The 25,202-nt window shown below is 47.1% G+C and overlaps 1 protein-coding gene across 3 annotated transcripts in view; it reads right to left on the bottom strand.

The window, feature by feature from the left end:
* ERGIC1 (endoplasmic reticulum-golgi intermediate compartment 1) overlaps positions 1-25,202 on the bottom strand; it is a 169,057-nt gene that overhangs the window by 8,773 nt on the left and 135,082 nt on the right. Inside the window, exon 10 of one of the 3 annotated variants that reach the window (XM_049874331.1) lies at positions 8,181-10,097. The exons of the other annotated variants lie outside the window; for them this stretch is intronic. Coding sequence (XP_049730288.1) covers positions 9,990-10,097 — 108 coding nt within the window. The 3' untranslated portion in view covers positions 8,181-9,989. Of the gene's footprint in view, positions 1-8,180; positions 10,098-25,202 lie in introns of those variants that run through there. 3 annotated transcript variants of the gene reach the window in all.

Raw genomic sequence — 25,202 nt, 5'->3', positions numbered from 1 at the left:
TTCTCTTTCTGGCTGAGTAGTACTCCATTGTATGTATATACCACATTGTCTTTATCCGTTTATCCACTGATGGGCAGTAGAGGCTTACTGATGTTCTTTTAATGGTATACCACCAATGGTCTCTCTTCTATCCCCAACTCCTTCTTCGTCCCACTTACCATTTGCAGAGAAGACCACAGAGGTCATCTAGGCATGCTGGAGTGCTTTAAACATCGTGTTGCTCCAAATGCCATATTTGAGCAGGCTTCTTAAAAGTAATCGAGAAGCCTGTTCAAAATGCAGATGCTCAGGCTCTATCACAGTCCTACAGAACCAGAAGATAGATCAAGGCCAGGGAGTCTGAATTGTAAGCACACAAAGATTTTGAGGCACACCAATGTTTGAGAATCATTCTGAACCAACCACCTGGTTTTGCAAAGCTCCCCACATCCCATCCTAGTTTTTGTAGCCATGTGCAGAAGCCCTGGGGTTGTAGTGTCAGACCTGGATGCCAGCGCTGCTTCATATGGTGCAGGACCTTGGGTGACTGAGTCCATGTTTCTGAGCCTCAATTCCCTCATCTGTGAAATGGGAATGATCTTAGTACCTACCTCAGAGGGCTGTTATGAGGGTTAAAGGTGTTAATCTGTTTAGTGTCTAGTTAATCTGTAGAGTGTTTAGAACAATGCCTGGCACATCAAAAACAAACAAACAAACCCATTGCTGTCTAGTCGGTATCGACTCGTAGTGATCCTAAAGGACACAGTAGAACTGCCCCATAGCGTTGCCTGGCACATAATGCTCAATTATTCCTAACAGAAGTAGAGGCCTGGGTGTGGACTCAGGGGAGTCCTGAGGCTAAGCCTCGTGTTCACAAGGGTCCTGACACTCAGGCTTTCACTATTAACTGCTGATGACGCAAACTGTAAGCTTTCTGTGCTTGATGTAAACATGCTGTGCGCCAGGCTGGCTGGAATTCACTTGTGCTCTTTGCTTTTTTAAAAAAATTCTGCTAGAGCCTTGAGAAGGCTTGAATTTGTCCAGGCCCTGTAGGCCCACCTGCATCCATCATGCCCATTGGGGTCCCTCCATGTCCCCTAGACCCCTAGAGCCTCAGCTCTGCTTCCTGTCTCAGGGGAGACTGCCTGGAGGGGCTGGAGAGGCCTGACCACTACTCTGGCTGAGATGTGCCCCTTGGTCAGAAGTCTCCAATCCCAGCTCCGTCATGCGGGAGACACCTGTGATGTGGGAGGCTCCTTACTTGGCACTTCAGCAGTGGGAGGAGGGGTAGAAAGTAAGAGGCTCTGAGCCTTCACTGAGTCCTCAAGTTAGGGAACCCAGGAGCTTATTCTATGAAGGGTACATTCATTAGCTCTCCCATCCATCCATTCTATTCATATATGCTCTATATCTATTGAGCGCCTGTGCTGCTGGATGCCAGATAGAAGATTTTGTAATGTCATTTAACAGATGGGGATGGGGAACTCAGAGAAAGTGGTGTCTTGTCTAACATCCAATATTCAGACTCAGGCTGGGCTCTCCAGTGGCTTATCAGTGTTCTCTGGCATGTGGTGGTGAAATTACTGAACGCCAGTACTTACTGATACTGGTGATTGACTATCTTTGCCCCATGATGGGCCCTATTTTAGGTTTCATTCCAGACCCCTGCAGACAGGTTTGGCGACGTCTCTGGATTCAGACTCAGCCACAATGGCCACATCTGTGAGTGAGTGAAAGCTGAGGCAATATCAACTTAAAGGCCACTCACTGTGTGTGTGCCTAGACTCTGACAGTAAGGAAGTCAGAGGGGAAAAGCAAGAAAGTTCAGAAGTCACTTCTCATCAGCAACGTGGGCAGGCTGTTCCCCACAGGAGTAGATGCTGTCGTGGCTGGGTGACACAGAAGACATGAGAAGGGCCCTCCACTTCAGTGTAGTACTTCCTGTTCATCAGCCTCATGCCTGCCCCTAACAAGGACTTCATTCATTCATTTCCTCACTTGCTGGCTCCTTCTTACTCATTTATCCACACATTCCTTTATTAAGTCATTCACCTACTCATTTACTCACACATTCCTTCATTTGCTCATTGACTTAAAAAAGAAAAACCAAGCCCGTTGCCGTCAAGTCGATTCCAACTCATGGAGACCTCACATGTTACAAAGTAGAACTGCTCCACAGGGTTTTCTTGGCTGTATAATCTTTATAGAAGCAGATCAGCAGGCCTTTCTCCTGCAGAGCCACTGGGTGGGTTTGAACCACCAACCTCTAGGTTCGCAGTTGAGTGCAAACTGTGCCACCCAGGGACCTTTGCTTACTAACGTACTCATTATCTATTTGGCACCTACTTGGAGCCATCTTCACAGTAGTTGGTGTGTTCAAGTCTGTTGCTGCTGCCACTTTGTATCTGAAGATGGTGCAGGACCAGGCAACGTTTCATTTTGTTCTGTTGTAGGTGATGTAGCCATGAATTGGAGCTGATTTCCAGGGTAGTTAACAACAACGCAGCACTTAGAGCCAGGTGCTGGGCTGGATCAAAGAGATCTGGGGAGACTTGAGACCTGGTCCCTGCTCTGAAGGAGTGCAGAGCCTCCCTGGTGAAGGGAAACCAAGTGAGGAGAGTCATTACAATCCTAGACAGTCAAAGCATATCCATGATCAACCTGGGTGGGGAGGCATTTCTCTACCTCTACGTGGTTCAGTACGATGAACACAGACACAATAAATGACATCACCAGATGAGACGATAGGAACTGGAGGCCCTGCCAACCCAATGACAATTTAGTGAGATGGGCCACTGTCTTGCCTCATGCCTGCCCTTGGAAACATGCCCAGGGACTGGTATAGAAGCCCCAGGACCGAGCACAGTGCCTGGCACAGAGGAAATGCCCAGTGAATATTTTCATTTGTTTGAAGCAGAGGGTGACGTGGTGGGGAAGTACATGCGTCCTAGCATGACATCCTGGGTTTGGATCTCCACCCCTTCCTGGCTCTGTGGCTTTCAAGAAGATATCTAGCCTCTCGATCACTCACTTTCCTCATCTGAAAAGTGGGAATAATGATAGTACAGTACTTAGTTTGGAATTCATTTTGGTGCCAGGATTAAACGAGCCCTTAAAAAAGAAAAAAAAAAAAAATGCCTGGCAGAGTAAGCACTTAATAAATGTTAGAAATTCATATTATTGAATGAGTGAATAATAATGGCTAATCTTATTATTCGGAGGCACGCTGGTGATTCAGTGGTAGAATTCTTGCTTTCCATACAGGACACCCGGGTTCGATTCCTGGCTAATGCACCTCCTGTGCAGTCACCACTCATCTGTCTGTGGAGGCTTGCGTGTTGCTATGATGCTGACTGAACAGGTTTCAGTGCAGCTTCCAGACTAGAGGAACTAGGAAGAAAGGCCTGGTGATCTCCAAAAGTAAATATCACAATGGTCTGATCTGCAAGTGATCGTGGGGGTGACACAGGACTGGACAGCGTTTCCTTCTGTCATGTATGGGGTTGCCATGAGTCAGGGGCCAACTCCACAGCATCTAACAATCTTATTAGGCTGAGCATTTACTATGTGTTAGGCATTGTGCTAATGGCTTTATAAACATTACCTCATTTAATCTGTTAAGCAATCCTTTGAATTGTCCCTTTTACAGGTGAGAAAGCTGAGGCTCTGAGTGAGATGGGAGCAGAGGAACACATGAGCTACTATTAGATGCTCAATATTGATATTATTTATTATCTTTCATTTGATAAAGATAATGATCCATATTCATTAACATAGGAAGATGTCTATTAAGTGAGAAAAGAGTAAACTACAAAATAATATGAACAGTATAATACCCTTTTGTTTCTGGAAGGATATCACTAGAAGGTTAACAATGGTTACCTCTGATTACTGGGATTATAGGTGATATAAATGTTCCCTTTTTGACTTTTCTGTATTTTATACTCTTCCTCCAATGGGCCTATAAGCACGTATTATTTGTGTAGTTAAAATGACATTTTAAGGGTTTAAAAATTTTTTTTGTTCTAGAAGGCCTCCAGTGTTTAAAAGAAAAACAAACAAAAAACCCAAAAGTACCCTCTGCCCCAATCTCCCATTTTCAGTTCTCCCTTTTGACACAGCACAATCATGGGGACCGAGACAGAACTACACAATCCTTCATAACCCTGGAGTCGAGAGGACCTGGGTTTGAATTCCAACTTCACTATCTACTAGCTGTGTGACCTTGGGCAAATTGCTGACTCTCTCTGAGTCTGCTTCCACCTTCCTAAAAAGGAGAGAAAACCCACCTCCTAGGATTGTCGTAAGGATTAAGAAGATAAGGCCTGAAGAGCAATCACTTAGTGCTGGCAGGTGGAGAATGCCCAACCTTTGGGAGCTATCACTGCAAGAGTTAAGATAAAAATAATGTATTTTGGTCAGGAGAAAGTACATGACTTCATCACTATTTAACTGACAGGAGACAACTGGTGGGGAGGGAAAAGTGTCTTCCACGAATGTTCTTCTCCGCAACACCTGCCCCCCTCACATTCCTGGACTACTGCATTGATCCGCTGCTGCAGCTAATGACCTTCCAGAATAAGAGCCAGTTTCCTAAAAAGGGAGTCTCTAGGAGTCCAGAATCGACTTGATGGCAAAAGATTTGTTTTCTTTTTCTAGTTTCAGGAGGTGCAAACGGTGATGCCCTCTACTATTAACCTCAAGGGTGGTGGTTTGAGTCCACCCAGAGGAAGGCCTGGGCATCTGTTTCTAAAAGGTCACACCCTTGAAAACCCTATGGAACAGTTCTATTCTGTACTGTATATTTTTGTTTTGGGCAAGAATGAAAATTAATTTGTGACCTACAGTAATAAAAACTAACCACAGCTACCATTTGCGAGCCCCGTTGCCACACCCCATTTTTCCCCAGGCTTCATTCCCTCTGCGATACCCGCCCACCCCAGGCAGCTGTGGGCTGCAGCACTTAAGCTTCCCTCTTCACTGAAGCACCTCTACAATTTCACCTCTTTGGCAGCACCTCCTCAGGAGAAGCCATTTCTGCCGGAACAACCGAAGCCCCCAACCTATATAGTCTCTCTCTATAATCCCTGGTTCAGACACCCACTTACACAACACCACTGCAATCTGCACCCGGTTAGATGACTGAAAAAGTTGGTTTAAGGGAGTATTTCTAAAAATGACATATCAAATAAATCAGTTGCCCTCGTATCCACTCTGACTTGGCGCCCCCATGTGTGCCAGAGTGGAGCTGTGCTCCATGGAGTTTTCAAGGCTGTGACCTTTCAGAAACAGATCACCAGGCCTTTCTTCACAGGCACTTCTGGGTGGGTTTGACCTGCCAACTTTTAACTACACAACCTATATGTCATTTGTAAGCCAAATGCTTACAAATGACAAATAAACTCATTCCCATTGCTATGGAGTCCATTCCAACTCATGGCAACTCCCACGTGTTATAGAGTAGAACTGCTTCTTAGGGTTTTCTTGGCTGTGATCTTACAGAAGGAGATTGTCAGGCCTTTCTTTCCATGGCTATTGGGTGGCTTTGAACTACCAACTTTTAATAGTTGAGTGCAATGTGTTCTGTCAACCTAAAACACATTCACCAATCTTTTGACCCTAAGCCAAGGCTTTTCCACTGAGAAACCTCTATTGGTGTCCTGCCTTCATTTCTCCTACATAAGCCATATCCTTACATAAACCAACCTAAGAGCTCTAGTTTTTGGTTCCTTTAACGTGGAGTGCGAACATAGGTACTTTCAATGGAAATGCAGACTCCTCAAGGATCCCTCCCAAGTCCCTTATAGTAGTCTTGTTCACATCTAATTCAGTGACATTTTGAGGTAGTCGTGGCAACTCACCTTTATCAGGTCTTTCCAAAGCGTTCAACTTAGTTTTACAATCATATTTCATTGGTTTAAGTAATAGTTGATTTAATTGCATCATTCCAATATAAACCACAACTGGCACAAACAAGTTTGGGAACGCACGTAATTAACTACCTTTTTTTTTTTTTTAAGCATACTACAAGAAGCCCTGGTGGCACAGTGGTTATGCGTTCGGCTGCTAAACAAAATGTCGGCAGTTCAAGCCCAGCACTTGCTCTTCGGGAAGAAGATGTGGCAGTCTGCTTCTGTAAAGATTTATAGCCTTGGAAACCCTACGGGGCAGTTCTACTCTGTCCTATATGGTTGCTATGAGTCGTAATTGACTCAACAGCAACAGGTTTATATATATTACAACAGGCATACCACTCCTGTCCACTAGCTTCGGGTGTCACAATAACTCAAGTATTGGACAGGATGTTCCAAAGAGAGAATGTTGGTGTTGTTAGTTGCTGTCAATTCCAACTCATGGTGACCCCATGTGTGCTGATTAGAACTGCTTCATAGGGTTTTCCAGGCTGTGACCTTTCAGAAGCAGGTCACCAGAGCTCTCTTCCAAGGTGCCTTTGGGTGCCTTCAAACTACCAACCTCTCAGTCAGTCACTGCTTAACTGTTCCTGAAGTTTCTTACAGACTGATTCTCTCCCACATTCATCCCTGATGTGTTTATCCCTGTTAGTGCTGTCCTGATGGCTGTGAAGGGCTGGACAGCAGGACTGGAAATACCATGTGAGTCCATTTCTCATAGCTGATAATGATCCCCCTTTGCTGACCCTAAGGCTTCTTATGGATTGAACTGTGTCTCCCCAAAATATGGGCCAGAATCCTAACCCTTATATCTGTGGATGTAATCCCATCTGGGAAGAGGGTTTCTTTGTTATGTTAACAAGGCCATATCAGTGTGTGCTTGTCTTAAACCTAATGACTTTTAAGACATAAAAAGAACAGATTAGACAGAGAGAAGAAAGCACACACAAATGGGGCAAAGTCACGTGGAGGTGGAGATTGCCAAGGAACCGAGGACTGCTGGGGCTACAGAAGTGAGACAAGCCTCTTCCCCCAGAGCCAACAGAGCGAGCCTTCTAGAGCCAGTGCCCTGATTTTGAACTTCTAGCCTCCTGAACAAGTGAGAAAATGAATTTCTGTTCTTTAAAACCACCCCCTTGTGGTATGTCTGTTATGGCTGCACTAAGAAACTACGGCAAGGTTGAACAATGAATGCCAGGTCCTTTGAAATCAAGAATTTACAAAACACCATTTATGGAGCCCTTGGCTCAAAGCTGTGGAAAAACGGTAGCCCCATTCTCAAGGAGATTATACTCTAGTTGGGAATACCTGTATTCTATTTGGGAATACCTATAGGTAACAGCTGGGGCCCTGGTGGTGCAGTGGCTAAGAGCTCAAACTGCTAACCAAAAGGTCGGCTGTTCAAATCTACCAGCCACTCCTTGGAAACCCTATGGGGCAGTTTTAATCTGTCCTATAGGGTAGCTATAAGTCGGAATCGACTCAATGGCAATGGGTTTCTTTTTTTTTTATAGGTAACAACTACCATTTTTAAAGATTTACCATGTACCATGAATAAACACTTTACTACACACATTCTTTCATTCTGATCTCTGTAATTTACTTACACATACTACAGCATTTACTTTCTACAACAGCCTTATGAGGTAGTTTATTACTATCCTCATTTTCAGCTTAGGGTGCCCTGGTGGCACAGTGGTTAAGAGCTATGGCTGCTAACCAAAAGGTGGGCAGTTTGAATCCACCAACCGCTCCTCAGGAACTCTATGAGGCAGCTCTACTCTGTCATATAGGATTGTTATGAGTCGGAATTGACTTGACAGCAATAAATTTGGTTTTCTTGGTTTCAGCTCAGGAAACTGAGGCACTGAGAGGTTAGGGAACTGGACTTGAATCTACACAGCTAAAAAATAACAGAGCTTGGAACATTCTGTAGGAATTCAATTACCTGTTGCTGTCGATTCCAACTCATGGAGACACCATGTGTTACGGAGTAGAACTGCTCCATAGGGTTTTCTTAGCTGTAATCTTCATGGAAGTAGATCACCAGGCCTTTCTTCCATGGCACCAGTAGGTGGATTCGAACCCCCAATCTTTAGGTTAGTAGATGAATGTAAACTCTTTGTACCACCAAGGAAGGGCTTAACCCAACGGGTCTTGACTTTCTGATCATCCTGACAGATTTTCTCTTTAACATTTCCCAGCCTCTCATTTTAGAATTAAATCCCATTCTGACTGTGATTCCAGCCTTTAGAGCACCCAGCCACAAATCAACGTAGAAAGAAACACACAGCCAAATTTCTGAAAATTAGCCTTTTAATCTATTTGAACTCAATGAGTGTGGGGAAAGTACTAAGACATTTTTTTTTTTCCCTTGAGATTTTGTTTATAAGAAACAGGTCAGAGATGTCTCTTCCATAGGAAACTGACATCCCTTATGTCCTCAGAGTTTTTAAAAAACACATAAAAGTAGAATTTCAACTCATGTGCATGCCACACATTCCCACCCCTAGCCCTCCCCGCCCCACCCCTTGCAGGCGCACATACTCACACACAGAATAGAGGACTCCTTTCTGTAACTCAGAAACAGAATGTAAAAAAATCCACCCAAGTGGCCACAGACACCAGAAATAACCAAATGCAATTAACACTCAAAACATCAATCAACTCCTATGCAAAAGGGGAAGCTTTCTAATTGGAATCCAGGGCCAAACATTACAAATGGCAGAGACGTGAGCTATCCATACAGATCATTTAAAAAATCCTTCCACCGGACACTCCCCTTAATTACAAAAGTATGCAAACAATTTTGATATAAATGGAAAACGGGTGGGTGGCTCCTGCCCTGGGACAGGAGGGCAGAGCTAAAATTCCCTGGGTGGAATTCCTGCCTGGACCATTGCCTCTCCCTTTCAGAACTAAAGGGGAGGATGAAGGGGAGCAGCAGGGTGGGCACCCACCTCAGGTGCAAGTGGGGAGGCCCTGGGACTGCCTTGGGCCTGGGACGGTATTGGTGTATGACCATCCTATGGATCGGGGATGCAGGGGCAAGTGGGCCACACCTGGGCTGCAGGGAGGCTCGAGTGCTGGCTCAAAGATGGAGCAGGGTCGTCTGCTTTGTTTCCCCTACCTAAGGCCTTGGGACCAGTGGCGGCTGTCTGGGAGAGGCCAAGTCTCAGAGAAAGAGGCTTCCTGTCTGAATATAAGCAGACATACTGTGTCTAGTTCTCAAAGGGTGACTTCCAAGTCACACAACCCCCCACGCCTACCACTGCAGATCCCAACAGAGAGGTGGGGTGGGTCTGGCAGCAGGGAACCAGCCCCTCCAATAAGAGATGCTGTTGCCACACAGCAAGGGGCCGAGGCACATTGGTGGGGGGTTCGGAGGAACAAGAGGGATAAGGGGAACCTGTGACCTGCCCAGTGGCCGGTAGGCAGATCTAAGTCTCCACCGCTGCTGCCAGACAACTGGGCATCTGCTTCTTGGAAGGAAAGGAGAGGGGCAGGGGTGAGGGGCTTGAGGGCGGGGCTCTGGGCTGGGCAGGAAGGGACAGAGCAAATGGGAGAGTTCCACGTACAGTGCTAGCTCCCAGGGCACTGCCTGGGAAGTACCATCCTCTGCTGAAGTCACCAGGTGGGCAGTACCTGTGGGCAGCCTGGTCAAAGCTCAGAACCTAGGTCTGGTGCCACAGGGGCCAGTTGGCTACCCAGGGGAGAAACCAAATGATTAGTGTGTCCAAAGGGTGGGGGCTGCAAGATTGTCAAAGCCTGGCTGAGAGCTGGTCGATGGGATTCTGGGCTGTTCTCCCAAAAGGAAAGGGACAGCAGTCTTCTCAGGGGTGGTCCCCAATATCCCTGAGCCCCACCCCTTGCCTGACATTGGTCCTGGGGAAGGGGCACCACAACTTCAGGCAGTGGAATTTTTCTCAAATCAAACATGGGAAAAAGAAGTAGCTACAAAAGTTTGAACTACTCCTTACACCCCACCACCTTGGGATGCAGCCAGATTCTGGGCCAGACAGAGGGCAGGGGGACACAGGGCGCTGGCCACTGGGCTGGCCACCTCCCTACGTCCTTGGCCACCAGGCTGGGTGGGCATCAGTGCATCTTGCCCAGCTGGATCTTCTTCCAGGCCTCTGAGGCTGTGAAGATGCAGGAGTCCAGGATACCTGCGACAGTGAAGGTCCCACCAATGATGGCACAGATCTGAAAGAGGGTGGGGGTGGGTCAGAGGTCAGTGCTGGGGAAGACAGGAAGCTAGGCCCTTCCCAGATCATGAGATGGTAGGTTCCGCAAGTGCAGACACCATTATGCTCACCACATGGTGACAACAGGGTCCAGAGCATACTCAGGGCTCAAAAGAATACACATTTGATGATTTTTTTTAATGGTAATAAAAGTAAGCATCCCTGTTGGCACAGTGGTTGAGTGCTTGGCTGCTAAACAAAAGGTCGGCAGTTCAAACCCAACAGCTGCTCCCATGGGAGAAAGATGAGGTAGTCTGCTTCCTTAGAGATTTACAGCCTTGGAAACTCTATGGAGCAGTTCTACCCTGTCCTATAGGGTCTTGTTATGAGTTGGAATCTACTTGACAGCAACAAGTTTGGTTTCTTTGTTTTTGGAAAAGTAATCATCTTGAGCCAGAAGAACTGCTTTAATAGATTTTTCCTTTTTTTCTGAATGTAGCTGCTGATCTGTTATTTACAGTACATGAGGCAAGATTATATAACTTCTGATGCCTTATTGTGTTTTTAAATGATGTGTGCTTCTCAGGCAGTAGAAATACATCTCTATTTGCACTAAAATTGGGTGCTAATACAAATAAATTAATGCTGAATACAAAAAACCCATCATCGACCTCAGCATTCCCATATTAACCTTGTGAATGAGGAAGGGGATTATTAGACCCATTTCACAGGTGAGGGAACTGAGGGTTAGTTAGGTAACTTACCTAAGGTCCCACAGTAAGTAGCAGAGCTACGACTTGAATTCAGCTATGCCTTGACCTCAAAGCCTCTGGTGTTTATCACTATTCTAAATTGGTCAGATATTTACAACTCCATTTCCAGATGAAGGAATGGAAGTTCTGAAAGGTGGTGCCTCTGGTCCAAGGTCATACAGCCTGAAAGTGGCGATGCTGGGGCTTGAACCTCTGGGTCTGATAGATCCAGGGCCAGTGTTGCCTCTGACCAGGATCTGGGGTGGGCTGAACTGACAGCATTGGCCTGGCAGACTAGAGCTAGAAATAAGCCTTCTTTCACCCTTAGAAGCTGGAGATTATCAGTGGGATGAGAGAGAGAAGGGTTGTTCAGGAAAGACCAGAAGAAAGCCAAAAAGAAAATGTACTTGTGTGTCTGGGGAGAAGGAGGAAAGGGGGGTTGGCAAACATTCTTGGAACATATTCCAAGTACCAGACCTTGAGCTAGGTGCAGACCTACATGGTGAACACACACACACAAATGCACGCACACACACACACGCCCTCCCTGTGGAACTCATGAGTCAGGTCAGGCAGACAGGTAGTAATCAAATAATTGTACCGATAAATTACAACCAAGGCAAGTGCTACAAGAGCGGCCTAAGGTGCTATGAGAGAGCTTATATTAGAGCAGATTGTCTCACGGCACTATTGACACCTGAGTCCAGATAATTCTGTGCAATGCAAGATGTTTAGTAGCATCCCTGGCCTTTCCCCACTAGATGCCAGTAGTACTCCCTCCCTTATTGTGACAAACAAAAACTTTGCAGACATTGTCAACTGTCCTCTGGAGGTCAAGATTGTCCCCAGTTGTGAAGCACTATGCTATTAGGGGGATGATAATGAGTTTCACCTGTATGTTTGTACATCTTAACCTTCTGTCACATCATAATACTAACCACAGCAGAACTGACAACGCTGACACAGCACCTTTACTGTGTCAGGCCCAGTTTGAAGTGCTTCCTGCATACTACCTTCCTGAATCTTCAGGTCAACCCTAATCAGTTAACCAGTTGCCAGAGTCGACTCCAACTCATAGTGGCCCCACGTGTGTCAGAGTGGAACTGTGCTCCGTAGGGTTTTCTTCTTCTTTATTTATATAATTTTATTTATTTTGTTGTTGTTGAGAATATACACAGCAAAACATACACCAATTGAACAGTTTCTACGTGTACAATTCAGTGACACTGATTGTATTCTTCGAGTTGTGCAGCCGTTCTCACCCTTGTTTTTCTGAGTCGTTCCCTCCCCAGTAACATAAACTTGCTGCCCCCTAAGGTTTCTGTCTAATCTTTTGAGTCGCTGTTGTCAATTTGATACCATATAGATAGATCTTAAAAGAGCACAATGCTCAAGGCAGACATTCTTTACTAGTTAAGCTAAATTACTGTTTGGCTTTAAGAAGATTTCAGGGATATTTTTGGTTTAAGGTTTAAAGATTATATCAGGGCAATAGTTGTGGGGTCCATAGGGTTTTCAGTGGCTGATTTATCAGAAGCAGACCACCAGGTCTTTCTTTCAAGGTTCCTCTGGGTGGGCTCGAACCTCCAACCTTTTGGCTAGGAGCTGGGTGCAGTAACAGCTTGCACCACTCAGGGACTCCCTAGGAGGCAGATACTATTCTTATACCTATTTTACAGCCAAGGAATCTAAGGCACAGAGATGCTGAATCAATTGTCCAATGCTATATCAAGTGGCCGAGCCAGGGTTCAAAACTTCAGAATCTGTGTTCTTAACATGGTACTGTACTGCTTCCCGGGCAGGAAACACCCGCCTAATTAAACTACCAACTTTGTTCTGAAGTTTTCTGAATTCCATTTGAGACTTAGCAAACAAAATTTATGTTTTCACAACGTTTTCTGGCCCAGGGATTGCTTTCTGGTGACATAAAAGAATCAAAGTATGGATGATGGAAAACAGGAGACGTCACAGAAGGGTTGCAGGTAAACTTTAAACCTATTTCACCGACCCTATGCTGTGCGTAAGAACCAGTACCACCCACCCACCCTGTTGCCTAGGATCAAAAGAATACCACAGCCCTGTGAAGGAGGTACTGCTTCACTGATGTACTATGAGAACCAGAGAGGGATATAACCTGTCTGAGGTCACAGAGCAAGTGTGTGGCAAAGCCAAGGAACCATGTGTGTACACTGCCAGTGTTCTCACCCTTTCCCTCATGCCACATTTAAGGGGCACTTAGATCACCACCAAGTCCCTGGGGTGGTGCAAAAGGTTAACATGCTTAGCTGCTAACCCAAAGGCTGGAGGTCTGAGTCCACCCAGAAGCAGAAGAAAGGCCCGATAATTAACTTCTGAAAAATCACCACTGAAAACTTATGGAGCACAGTTCTACTCTGACGCACTTACAGTTGCCACGAGTCAGTCCATTGGATAGGAACTGGTGTTTTGAAGTCCCTGGGTGGTGCAAACAGTTAACGTGCATGGCTGCTAGCAGAAAGGTTGGAGGTTTGAGTCTACCCAGAGGTGCCTCAGAAGAAAGGCCTGGTGTTCTATGAAAAAATCAGGCATTAAAAATCCCATGGTGCGAAGAACAATACTCAATACACAGAAGGTCAGCTCGACTGGGCTGGACCAAAAGCAAAGAAGTTTCCAGATAAAATGAATGCTTCAAAGGTCAGCGGAGCAAGTGTGGGGGTTTGGGGACTATGGTTTAAGGGGACTTCTAAGTCAATTGGCAAAATAATTCTATTATGAAAACATTCTGCATCCCACTTTGAAATGTGGCGTCTGGGGTCTTAAATGCTAACAAGTGGCCATCTAAGATGCATCAATTGGTCTCAACCCACCTGGATCAAAGGAGAATGAAGAACACAAAGGTCACACGACAACTAAGAGCCCAAGAGACAGAAAGGGCCACATGAACCAGAGACCTACATCATCCTGAGACCAGAAGAACTAGTTGGTGCCCGGCCACAACCGATGACTGCCCTGACAGGGAGCACAACAGAGAACCCCTGAGAGAGCAGGAGATCAGTGGGATGCAGACCCCAAATTCTCATAAAGAGACCAGACTTAATGGTCTGACTGAGACTAGAGGAATCCCAGCGGTCATGGTCCCCAAACCTTCTGTTGGCCCAGGAGAGGAACCATTCCCAAAGACAACTCCTCAGACATGGGAGGGACTGGACAATGGGTAGGACAGAGATGCTGATGAAGAGTGAGCTACTTGTATCAGGTGGACACTTGAGACTGTGTTGGCATCTCCTGTCTGGAGGGGAGATGGGAAGGTAGAGGGGGTTAGAAACTGGCAAAATTGTTACGAAAGGAGAGACTGGAAGGGCTGACTCATTAGGGGGAGAGTAAGTGGGAGGATGGAGTAAGGTGTATATAAGCTTATATGTGACAGACTGACTTGATTTGTAAACATTCACTTAAAGCTCAATAAAAATTATTAAAAAAAAAAAAATCCCGTGCTGCACAGTTCTGCTCTGACATACATGGGGTCATCATGAGTTGGAACAAGCTCAATGGCAACTGTTTAAATGACCACAGAACCTAGAAGAAGCCAACTGTTAGGCAGGCCAGAGGGTCTGTGAGGGCGCTAGCAGCGCTGGAGGCACCAGGCATCTCCAGGTGCACAGCTACTCACTGACACAGAACTGCTGGGGACTCTGAGAGATGAGCGCCTCCACGGGCCCGCTGGTGCCAAATGGTGGGAGGCGAGGAGACACTGTGAAGGCGAGAGGGAAGTGTGAATCAAGCCACCATTTATTTTTAAAAATGGTATTTCCATGAGATGAGCTAAGCAGAGGCCTGCAAGGCCCAAGATGGACAGAGCAGGTCTGTATGGAGGAGTTTTAAGTGGAGCAGCTGGTGTTCCAGTAATAATAGCCTGAGAAACCGGAGCAGCCCCCCAGGGAGTGAAGAGGCTGGGGGGCGTTGGGGGGATTATTATTAAGTGTTTTAAGCGGGCAAGGCCTCTCCCTGCCAGCCTCAGAGCATGACGCATGGGCACTTTTCAGAGACGATGACGGCAGGGGAGCTGGTTTTATTTCAGTGGAGTGGATCAGATGATGGGAGATTTTATACCGCAGAATGCTTTTAGGCCTTGCATCAGAGTGTAGGAAAATGTGACTTAAGTGCAGTGGAGCAAAAAATAAAAAATCACCACACTCTCACACACACACACACACATCTGTTTTCATCTACACACACTTTGGAACCTGAGAGCCTATGACTCACATACACCTGGCACCTGGTCTGAAGCCTCCTTTCACAGGGTTGGCCCACAGCCTAGGGAGACAACACATGCATTGAGGTATAGAAGAAAACACATAGCCTGGGGGGAAACTGAGGACTTCAGAACACGGAAGCTGCTCAGCCACTGGCCCCAAGTCGCAGAATGAGTTTCTGTCAGTCTTAAGGCTGAGGAGCAGCCCTACGGTGAGCTCCCGTGTGTTAAGTATCTAGGAAATTCTAGAACATTTCAGGAGGTCCTCCAAAAGCTGAGAGAGATGCTCCCATAGCTCCAGTTTTCATTATTTTATTTTTAACCTGCGAGACCTTCCCTGACATGCTCACATTGGAGGGTGGTGACTGATGTGAGGTAAGGCAGAGGTGGGTGGAGAGGGTTATGGAGAGGGTTACTGGGGCCTCTCGGACTGTGGCGCTCCCTGGATTTTTACTACACCCTGCTCATCCAGGGAAGCCATCTGTCATGGGGGCCCTCACTGTGAGGCGCCATGGTTCCTGTGTTTGAAACATGGGTAAAGGTAGCCACAAGGCTTCATCAGATGGCATTTTTGTCTTTGGATTCTGAACCTACATAGGTGGTGGGGAGATAACAGGCTTCATCACATTTATGATTTCTTGGTTGAATTAACCAATCAGATTTTATAAGGCTGAGGGGAATGCTGAATGTGTCTCAAGGACAGACTGGAGAAAAGAGGATGAAAATAAACAATTCCCACAGCTTGCTGCTCTCTACAGGAGTCTCTGGGTGGTGCAACTGTTAATGTGTTTGCCTGCTAACCAAAGGGATGGAGGTTTGAGTACACCCAGAGGCACCTCAGAAGAAAGGCTTGGCAATTTACTTCTAAAAAATCAGCCATTGAAATCTCTTATCAATCACAGTTCTACTCTGACACATGTGGGGTCACCGTGAGTCAAAATTGGCTCGACAGAGACTGGGTTTTGGCTGTTCTTCACACTGAAGAGTTGGGAGGGCTGGGCCGCTAAGGGGGTGCAGAGGGCGAGAAAGGGAGGCATGTCCTTTCTTGCAGTATGGGTCAAAGTGGACTCCAGCACAGGATGTGGGCAAGGTGAGGACTGTGGAGTCCACTGGGGACTTTCCTGCTGGGGCAGCAGAAAGAGCTCGATGTTCGGAGGTTGGCAGGCAGGCCCGAATCTGAATCGTGGCCATCACTTACTAACTCTGGCCTTGGGAGAGCTTCATAAACTTTCTGGGCCGCAGTTTCCTCATCTATAAAATGGGAAAACCACCCCTCCCTTGCCAGATTACTGCACTTAGCAGTTAGTAGGTACTCAGTAAATGATACCTGGTCTTATCTTTTGGCTGACCTGAAGGTTCTAACCTTGTTGCTAAGACCTGGAATTTCCTTCATCTCTCTGAGACCCACCCTAATCAGAAAAGTAGCTAAAATATCACTTATTCCCCAGAGCAGGTCTGTGGTCTCGATTTCCATTTTCCACTTGCCACGCTAAGCAGAGTACAAGTGAATTCATGGAAAGACATAAGTTCTGCACAGCAAGTGTGTCCCAGGCACCGTAGCACCAGGCAGGCAGGCAGGCAGGCGGGCAGGCAAGCAGACAGATTCTTCCCAGTTGCACAGGGCCAAAGTGCTCCAAGGGCCCCCCGAAGTTATCCAGCAACCCATTCTACAGACGGAGCAGCTGAGCCTAGACAGGATATTGCCTTAGGTGAGCAACAAGAAGTGTCTATGATGAAAAACATCTCTCGATGGTAAAGCACCTCTGGCTAGAGGTTGTTGCTATTCGGCCAGCTGGGGAGCTCCTGGTGTCTATCTCCCCAAGGCCCTATCTCAACCGTATTGCTTACATTCTCTTTTTCCTGAATGTCCAGGGTAGTGAGTGCAGAAGAAACTGATACACAGTAGGTGCTAAATACATGCTTGTTGAATAAGTAAAAGAGTGAGTAGATGAGTGAGAAAGAATGAATGAGAGGCTGAATGAATGAATGACTTGATCAGGAAGGGAGCAGAATGCTGCATCCAAGGCGGGGTGAAAGGTGACTCATGGGATATCATCCAGGAGCTGGGGGAAGGCTGATGAAAAGGGTGGGCATGGAGGAGGAGACCCAGGATGGGGCAGCCAGGAAACGTCCTGTTGCCACTTGATCTCAGGCAACTTGGGGACCCTGAGTCAGGGAAGTCCAGCCCTGGGCCGGAAGGTACCATGGTGCTGTGGAGAGTGTGGGCTTTGGAGTCTGACAGAACTTGGTTTAGATCTCTCCCATTTGAGGAGCTAGGTGCATCTCTCTAGTGCCCAGTGCCTCAAGTTTCCTTACCTTTAAAAATGGGAAGACTAATAATCACCCTTCAACGTTGCTGTGGGGACTGAATGAGAGTATTCATGTCACACATACACCCTCAAATGCCTGTTTCCTTGGTCCCTCGCCACTGCCATGCGCTGGTGTCTCCCGACCAGACACCAAGACAGGGACAACCTGGAGGAGGAGGGGCAGCAACCCCCCAGAGGGGAATGAGGGAGCAGGGTGCTGAGCCAGGAAGGGACACCACAGACACAGAGGCAAACTACACTGGTCAGCAGCCACAGCTGCAGAAATAAAAACAGGGACAATTTGATATCCAGGCCCCAGTGAGTCTGAGGGAAGCATATTAATTTGCTTTCATCAGAAGGCATCAATAATGCCCCTTTATTCTTACATAGTGACTTCCTCCCTGAGGTTCTATCTTCTACTGTGGCTGAAATGGAGTCAGCTTGTCTACTTTAAAAAATAGTGTGTGTGTGTGTGTGTGTGTGTGTTTCCCTTTGCATTTTAATTACTTCTCTTAATTCTTTATGATATGGAAAGGGTGGGTTCCAGCCTCCCAGGCTGGAGAACTGAATTCTTCATATTCAAACTGTTTTTCCATCAGCACTTAACACCTTCCTAATCCACCCCTGCCCCATTGGCTTTTCCATAGTATGCAATGAAGAACCACACCAAGGGGGAGGGCTCTGGACTACACAGTCCGGGGAAAAAATCCCAGTTCTGTGACCCTGGCCAGAAAGCCAGTTTACCTCAGTTCCTCTCATCTGTAAAATGGGACCCACTGTGGGGCCGGAGGTGACCACTATCTGCCTGCCTTCTGTGCCCTAAGTGCCCAGGAACTGTTAATTCCCTTTCCTCATCCAGTCAGCACTGCTTTAAAAGCTCGTGGAAAAGGCTCAGGATGAGGAAATAAATAATGAATCGGAGTCCCATCACATGCCCGCGGCAGACAGACTGGAGCCTGGGATGAGAACATCGGGGCGCTGCGGTGCCACTGTGGGGGGGGGGGGGGTGGAGGCGGGGCTGTCTCGGAAGGGAAGCTGATGACTGGGCCCTGGGAAGGTCTGTCTGGTGGGGTGGGGGGGGTGGGGGGTGGCGTGGTGGTCTTCACCCCCAGATGTCCTGTCTGTCAGAACCTCCACCCCCCAGCCCAGTCGTTACAAGCTGTAAATTAGCCATCCTCCCCCTCTGAAAAAAAAAAGCCACCTTGGTTGAGCACCTACTAAGTGTTAGGCACGAGATGGCACTTTTTTCTGCTTTCTCGTTCAATCCTTGCAACTACTGAGGAGGGCAAGTGGTGACACGCATTTGACAGACAGGTTAACAGAGGCTCAGAGAGGGAATGGTTTGTTCAAGATCCCACAGCTACTAAATCAGCCAGGGTGACTAGAATTCAGGTCTGTGTGGCTGTTTCAAAAACCCTGCTTTTTCTGCTGAAGTTCCCAGGTGGTGCAATGGTTAACACGCCTGGCTGCTAACCAAAAGGTTGGTGGTTTGAGTCTACCCAGAGGTGCCTCAGAAGAAGGGTAATCTACTTCTGAAAAATCAGCCATTGAAAACTCCGTGGAGCACAAGTCTACTCTGACACACATGGTGTTGTCATGAGTCGGAACTAACTCAATTTCAACTGGTTGTTTTTTTCTGTCAGGCCACCCTGCCCCGCCTCACTCCCAACCTAAAGATTCCCCTCAGTCTCTCTCTTCATGTATAGATGGCTTCTTTAGATTTTATTTTCTCAATTTTTATCTACCAAACATCCTGAAGTAAGGGGTCCCCCCATTAGCAAAATTTATGAATAAAGAAGTTGTGTGGCTATGAAAATAAGTGTAGTTTGCAAAATGGAGCCCACTGTCTTATATTTCTTATATTCCTCAGAATCTGCCTTAGAAAAGCCAGCACCAAGAGTTTCAATTCCAGCTGAGATATCTGTGTTCAGACCCAGTTGGACCAATTTGTCCCTGGAAGATCCTGTTCAGTTCCAACGTCCTGGAAGGATGTGAACTGGAGGTTTTGCACGTTTCCAGGCTTCAACAACTGAGCTACCAGTTAGGGTTCCGTTCTGTTCCTTGGATAATAAATTGTTTTAGGGGAGTGGACCAAGGTGTACACTCCTCCATCTGTGTGTTCATTGTTCAACACTTATTTATTATAAGCCTGTTCTGTGCCAGACTTGGGGATCAGAGATGGAGCAGTCCTGCCTTCCTGGAGCTCAGGGTCCAGGGCAAGAGAGAGGTGCTGAGTGAAGTCTGAGCAGGACAGGTAGAGCAGAGGGGAGAAGCAAGGCTAACCCAGAGAAGGCTCTGGAAGGGCTATTCCACCAATCCAGCTGAATAATGTGGGAACTGCCCAACTCGGGCAGTGGTGGTTCAGGGGTAGAATTCTTGCCTTCTGTGAAGGAGACTGAGTTCGATTCCCAGCCAATGCACCTCAAGTGCAGCCACCACCTGTCCCTCATTGGAGGCTTGTGTGTTGCTATGATGCTGAACAGGCTTCAACGGAGCTTCCAGACTAAGAAGGACTAGGAAGAAAGGCCTAGCGACCTACTTCCAAAAACCAGCCAGTGAAAATCCTACAGATCACCACGGTCTGATCCACAACCAATAATGGGAATGGCACTGGACAAGGCAGCATTTCATTCTGTTGTGTATGGGGTCTCCATGAGTCAGGAGCCAGCTCGCCAGCAGCTAACAACTTTTTCAACTTACACACCCTTAGTGGGTGAAACTGTCTCAGTTTTAAGTTTGTCAATGTTTCTTAACCACCCTCCACCTTGGCACTTTCTACCTTTTTCTATAGCAAATGCTTGCAGATGTCCAAACAGATGAGCAAAAGGTAATTGGGTATGGGCAGAAAAACTTGCAAACCATTAGCCAATTAGCCTTGAACGGATAGTTTGCATTTTTTTTAAGGCTTTGTGTGTGTGTGTGTGTGTGTGTGTGTGTGTGTGTGTGTGTGTGTGACTTTATAACACATACTTGGTTCCTGCTGTAATACTTCTTCCCAGTTCAGTGGAATGGAAGCCTATATATCAAATGATCCTGGTGTCTTGCCAAGGGCTCCATGACTTCTGGGGGCTCTGTTTCTGGCATATCCTTGAGAATCCTTCCTTTGGGAGATGGAGGCTCCCAAGTTGGGGTGGGATGGGGGCAGTCGAGGTAGGACTGGGGTCAAGTTCCAGCCTTGCCATTTACAAGCTGGTTGATCTTAGATGGGTTACTTTACCTCTCTGAGCCTCACTTAATTCATAAATAAAGTAGAACAAATTATTATTTATCTTGGAGGTTGGCAGAAGAAGTAAAGGAGGTAACTATAAAATTACCCAGTACAGAGCTGTGCTTAATAAGAATAACTATTATGGTCACTTGTTCAAGCAGCTGTCTCTTGTACATTTTGTGGCACCTGTGTCCAAGCTAGGCCCTGTGCTGGATACTGAGGACCACGAGGTTAATCAGATCCAGGAGCTCATGCACAGGCAATCTAGAGGTTTGAGGGATGATCTCACTGGTAAGGAGAGTGGTGTGGGTGACAGGGGTCAAGTGGTTCAGGGGTAGAATTCTCACCTTCCATGTGGGAGACCCAGGTTTGATTCCTGGCCAGTGTACGTCATGTGTAACAACCACCCATCTGTCAGCAGAGGCTTGCATGCTGCTATGACTCTGAACAGGTTTCAGCAGAGCTCCCAGACTAAGATAGACTAGGAAGAAAGGCCTGGCGATCCACTTCTGAAAACCAGCCAAGGGAAACGCTATGGATTGCAACAGTACCATGCAGTTTTTTGTTCTGTTGTGCACAGGGTTGCCATGAGTTGGGGGCAGACTCCACAGCAGCTAACGATGGCAAGACAAAGAAAAGTGGGTGGGGGCTGCTAGAGAGGAAGGTCGGTGGCTAGGTCGCCCTCATTCCTAGGCTGTCTTGACCAAGGGCCCTGAGCAACACTTGAGTTAACACCGAGCTGCACAACTCAACAATGACAGGAGTGTGAGAGCTCAAGGGAGCATGCCATCGCCATATGGTGAATTCTGGAGCGGGGTAAAATCTGTCACAGGCATACTGGCCCAAGTTGGTACTTTGTGACTTCTGGCTGTTCCCCCAAAATAAAATAAACCACACAAGGAAGGAGATTTGATGCTTCCAGAGCCATCCAATCTGTCACCAAGTCCCACTTGAAGGCAAACTCAAAAAGGAGTTTCAACAAGTGGTGGAACAGGGGACAAATGTATGTGTGGGAGGGGGCGCTCAGAAGGGAATAACTTGCACGTTGTTAAAATACGATCTGTTTATTCCTTTGGTGACGGAATTTTCTAGTAGAGCACAAAGCAGAGGTCTGAGCAAGGTGCCCTGGGTGGCCAGAGAGAAGAACCCTGGGCAGCCAGGGGAAGGCTTCCCCAAGGAGGAGCTTTTCAGGCTGTGGATAAACAAGTCCTTTTTAGACAATAAGACCCTGGGGGACAACTCAGAGTAAGCTAGGTACTTGAGACTTTGAAATGCAGCTGGGAAGCCCCATCTGCCTCTCCCCACCAAGCCCCCACCCACTCAGCTACACCCACTCCTCATTCCAGGCCCACCCTCAGCTGCCTCCCCAGCCCTGCAGCCGCCACATGACGACATCCTGGCCTAAGCCCCCTCTTCAGCAGCCCCTCTGAGGAGCTATTTGCAGAGGCCTTCGTTTGGGGGATCTGGGGCTTTACACACAAGTGTTTGATTTTAAAAAGAGAAGAGAAGCCACAGCAGGTGCCTCTACTTCCATCCCACCCCCATCCCACCCTCTGAGGGCTCCTGGGGGTCTTTGTGTTGTATGTATGTGTGTGTGCGAGCACGTGTGCGTGAGCTTCATCTCTACATCTGCTGCCCTATGACAAGGGCCTTTAAAGCTCCACAATGACGCCATCTGCCAGGAACAGCCGGCTGACCGCTCGGTTGCCGTGGCAACCAAGATGACAGTGTGAGGCCTTCAGAAAAAACGCCATGCTAACCAGTAGGGGAAGTCTCTGGGCAGTGCAAACAGTCCACCTGCTCAGCTGCTAACTGAAAGGTTGGAGGTTCAAGTCCACCCAGAGGTGCCTCGGAAGAAAGGCTTGGGTGATAGACTTCTAAAAATTAGCCACTGAAAACCCTATGGAACACAGTTCTATTCTGACACACATGGCAGAGCTGACTGGAGAACAATTGGTCTTAACCATGTAGAGAAGGTCCCCTGTAGCATGGCCCATAGCCCTGGGTTTCCTCAGCCCACACTCCAGATGGAGGAAAGGCTGGTGTTCAAAGGGAAGAAGAGAAGGAAGAGGGGTCATGGAGGTGTTTGGCCTCTGGGTGATGAAGGACAGGTCCTTCCCCTGGGACTTCTTGGAAACTTAAGCTCTCAGAAGGTCAACAGCTCACCTTGACCTGACGGGGAGTCAGTCCTTCATTGGAGGAGACCCCGTGGTCTTCACCAGACATGCCATGGTGAGCATCTCTGCATCTACTATTTCCTTTGCTTGGAACCTCTTTCTTTCACTCATCAGCTTAGGGAAGGTCTGCTCGTCCTTCAAGATCCATCTCAGGGTTTCCTTCTTGGAACTTTCCAAACAGAGGGGAGTGTGTCCCCCTCTCTGGACTGCCATTGTCTTCGTATTCACCCATCCCCTACCAGATGTGTACTCGAGGACAGGGATTATATGTCTTGGCTATCCCGGGGACCCAGCATATGGTAAATTCTAGAAAATGTTAAATAAATTAAGTCACTTTATTTCTCAGCCACTTGGCAAGGGATTTCAACATCCAGAGCTTCAGCTGCCTACCATACAGGGGTAAATGGGAAGGGGGACATGGAAGAGCCTTCTCAACCCTGCAGTATGGTATGGTATGTGGGTATTTCTCTGCTAATGTCAATGCCACAGACCCTGGGGTCTCTGAAGAGCAGGCCATACTCACATAGTGGCAGGAAGTCACCTACTGTATCTTGCTGTTGTTGATAGCTTTGGTTGAGTTGGCCCCTGACTCATAGCAACCCCAAGCACAATGGAGCAAACTGTTGTGATCCACAGGGTTTTCACTGGCTGATTTTCAGAAGTAGATTGCCAGGCCATTATTACTAGTTTGTCTCAGTCTGAAAGCTCCACTGAAATCTGTTCAGCATCATAACGATGCACAAGCCTCCCCTGACAGATGGGTGGTGGCTGCCCATGAAGTGGATGGGTAGGAAGAGAACCTGGTTCTCCCACACAGAACACTCGAGAATTCTACCACTGAACCACCAATGGCTCACATACCTGTATCTTAGTTTATGTCTTATTCTGGGTATGCAGTAGGGAAAACACTGGAGTAAGAATCAGAACTGAGACCTACTCGGTATGCTATTCTTAGGGGGCCGCGGGTTAAATCATTCATTCACAAATTCCCTGATTTTGGGGTCAAAGTATCTGTGCATCTCCCTCCCAAGTGGCTGTACCAGTGGATCTGCGTACTGGTAGTATGTCTAAGTCCCCTCTGCCCTGTATCCCTCCCCAGTCTTTATATTGGCAGGTTTCTAGTTTCTGCCAATCTGAGAGGACTGAACTGGTGTCTTGTTCTGAATCTCATTTCTCCAATTTCTAGTGACCTTGAGCATCTTTTCATGGCCAACGAGGTCTCCTCCTCTGCCAATGGTCACTCCTTAGCTCTGGCCCATTTTTATTATTTTTTAATTGCTTAACTTTTTCTTAGTGATCTGTAGGAGCTCTTTCTATATAAATTCTGAAGATGACTCCTTTCTTGAATGCATGGCAAATATCTCTGTTCCCAATTGGTGCCTGATGTTTTAACTTTACGTTAGCTGTCCTTTGTGAAACTCGTTTCGAATTTTTACGTAGTCAAACAGAACAGCAAAAGGCTGAGGCTCATATAAGCACCATACTTGTGAGACCCTTTGTAGCCACATGTTTTTTTTTTATCTGCAAAGAACTTCCCCTTTCATGATCTCCTTTGAGCCCCTCTAGGCCCTGTGAGGTGGGAAGAGTAGGGATTATTATTCCTATTTCACAGATTAGAAATGGAGACCCTGTCATGGACATCTGACCCTTTTGCCTTCCGGCACCTTCTCCTCCTCCCTCTTCTGTTAACTGGCGCTTGACTTTTCTTTTGAGGAACCCCATCCCTCACAATCTTTGACCTTGTGGTCTAGGTAGAGTTGGCTCCAGAGAGGGCATAAGACCTAGGCCTGGCCACCTGGAGCACTCCATTCCCAGGATAGGACAGGGCCTGACCTGAGCTGGGCCAATGAGAGCGCTACCCAGGACACAGGCTGGAATTATGGAGAGATGCTTTCTACTGGTGAATTCTATTTGAGAATAAAGCCAGTACCAAAGAAAACAGATCAAAAGATAGAGAGACCTATTTTTGACAACATTCACACCTGGATCCAGCCATGCCTGAGGCCTGCTGTGTGCCAGAGTCGATTCCAACTCATAGTGACGCTATAGGATAGAACTGCCCCTTACAGTTTCCTAGACTGTAATCTTTACAAAAGCAGATTGCCAGGTCTTTTCTCCCATGGAGCTGCTGGTGAGTTTGAACTGCTGACCTTTTATTAGCAACTGAGCACTTAACTACTGTGCCACCAGGGCTCCTTGCCTGAGGCCTACCTTCTCCTTAAGCTAGCTTGAGGTGGGGTTCTGTCTCTTCTGTACAGAATCCTGACTAATATCAACCTATTCACAATAGGAAACAAAAGAGCCAGGACTGGATCCCTGATCTTGAGCCATTATTAAAAGTATTAAGAGGTATAGAAGCATAAGGGCCTTTCAATGCTACATTCATTCATCTGTAGGTTGTTTCTCTGCCACCGTTTCTAGGCATCTTCAGTGTTACAGTGCTCTCT

The sequence above is a fragment of the Elephas maximus genome, chromosome 2, assembly GCF_024166365.1.
Source record: "Elephas maximus indicus isolate mEleMax1 chromosome 2, mEleMax1 primary haplotype, whole genome shotgun sequence".
In the NCBI taxonomy this organism is placed as follows: domain Eukaryota; kingdom Metazoa; phylum Chordata; class Mammalia; order Proboscidea; family Elephantidae; genus Elephas; species Elephas maximus.
The sequence above is the reverse complement of the archived record's forward strand: the minus strand, read 5'-3'. Positions and strand labels throughout refer to the sequence as shown.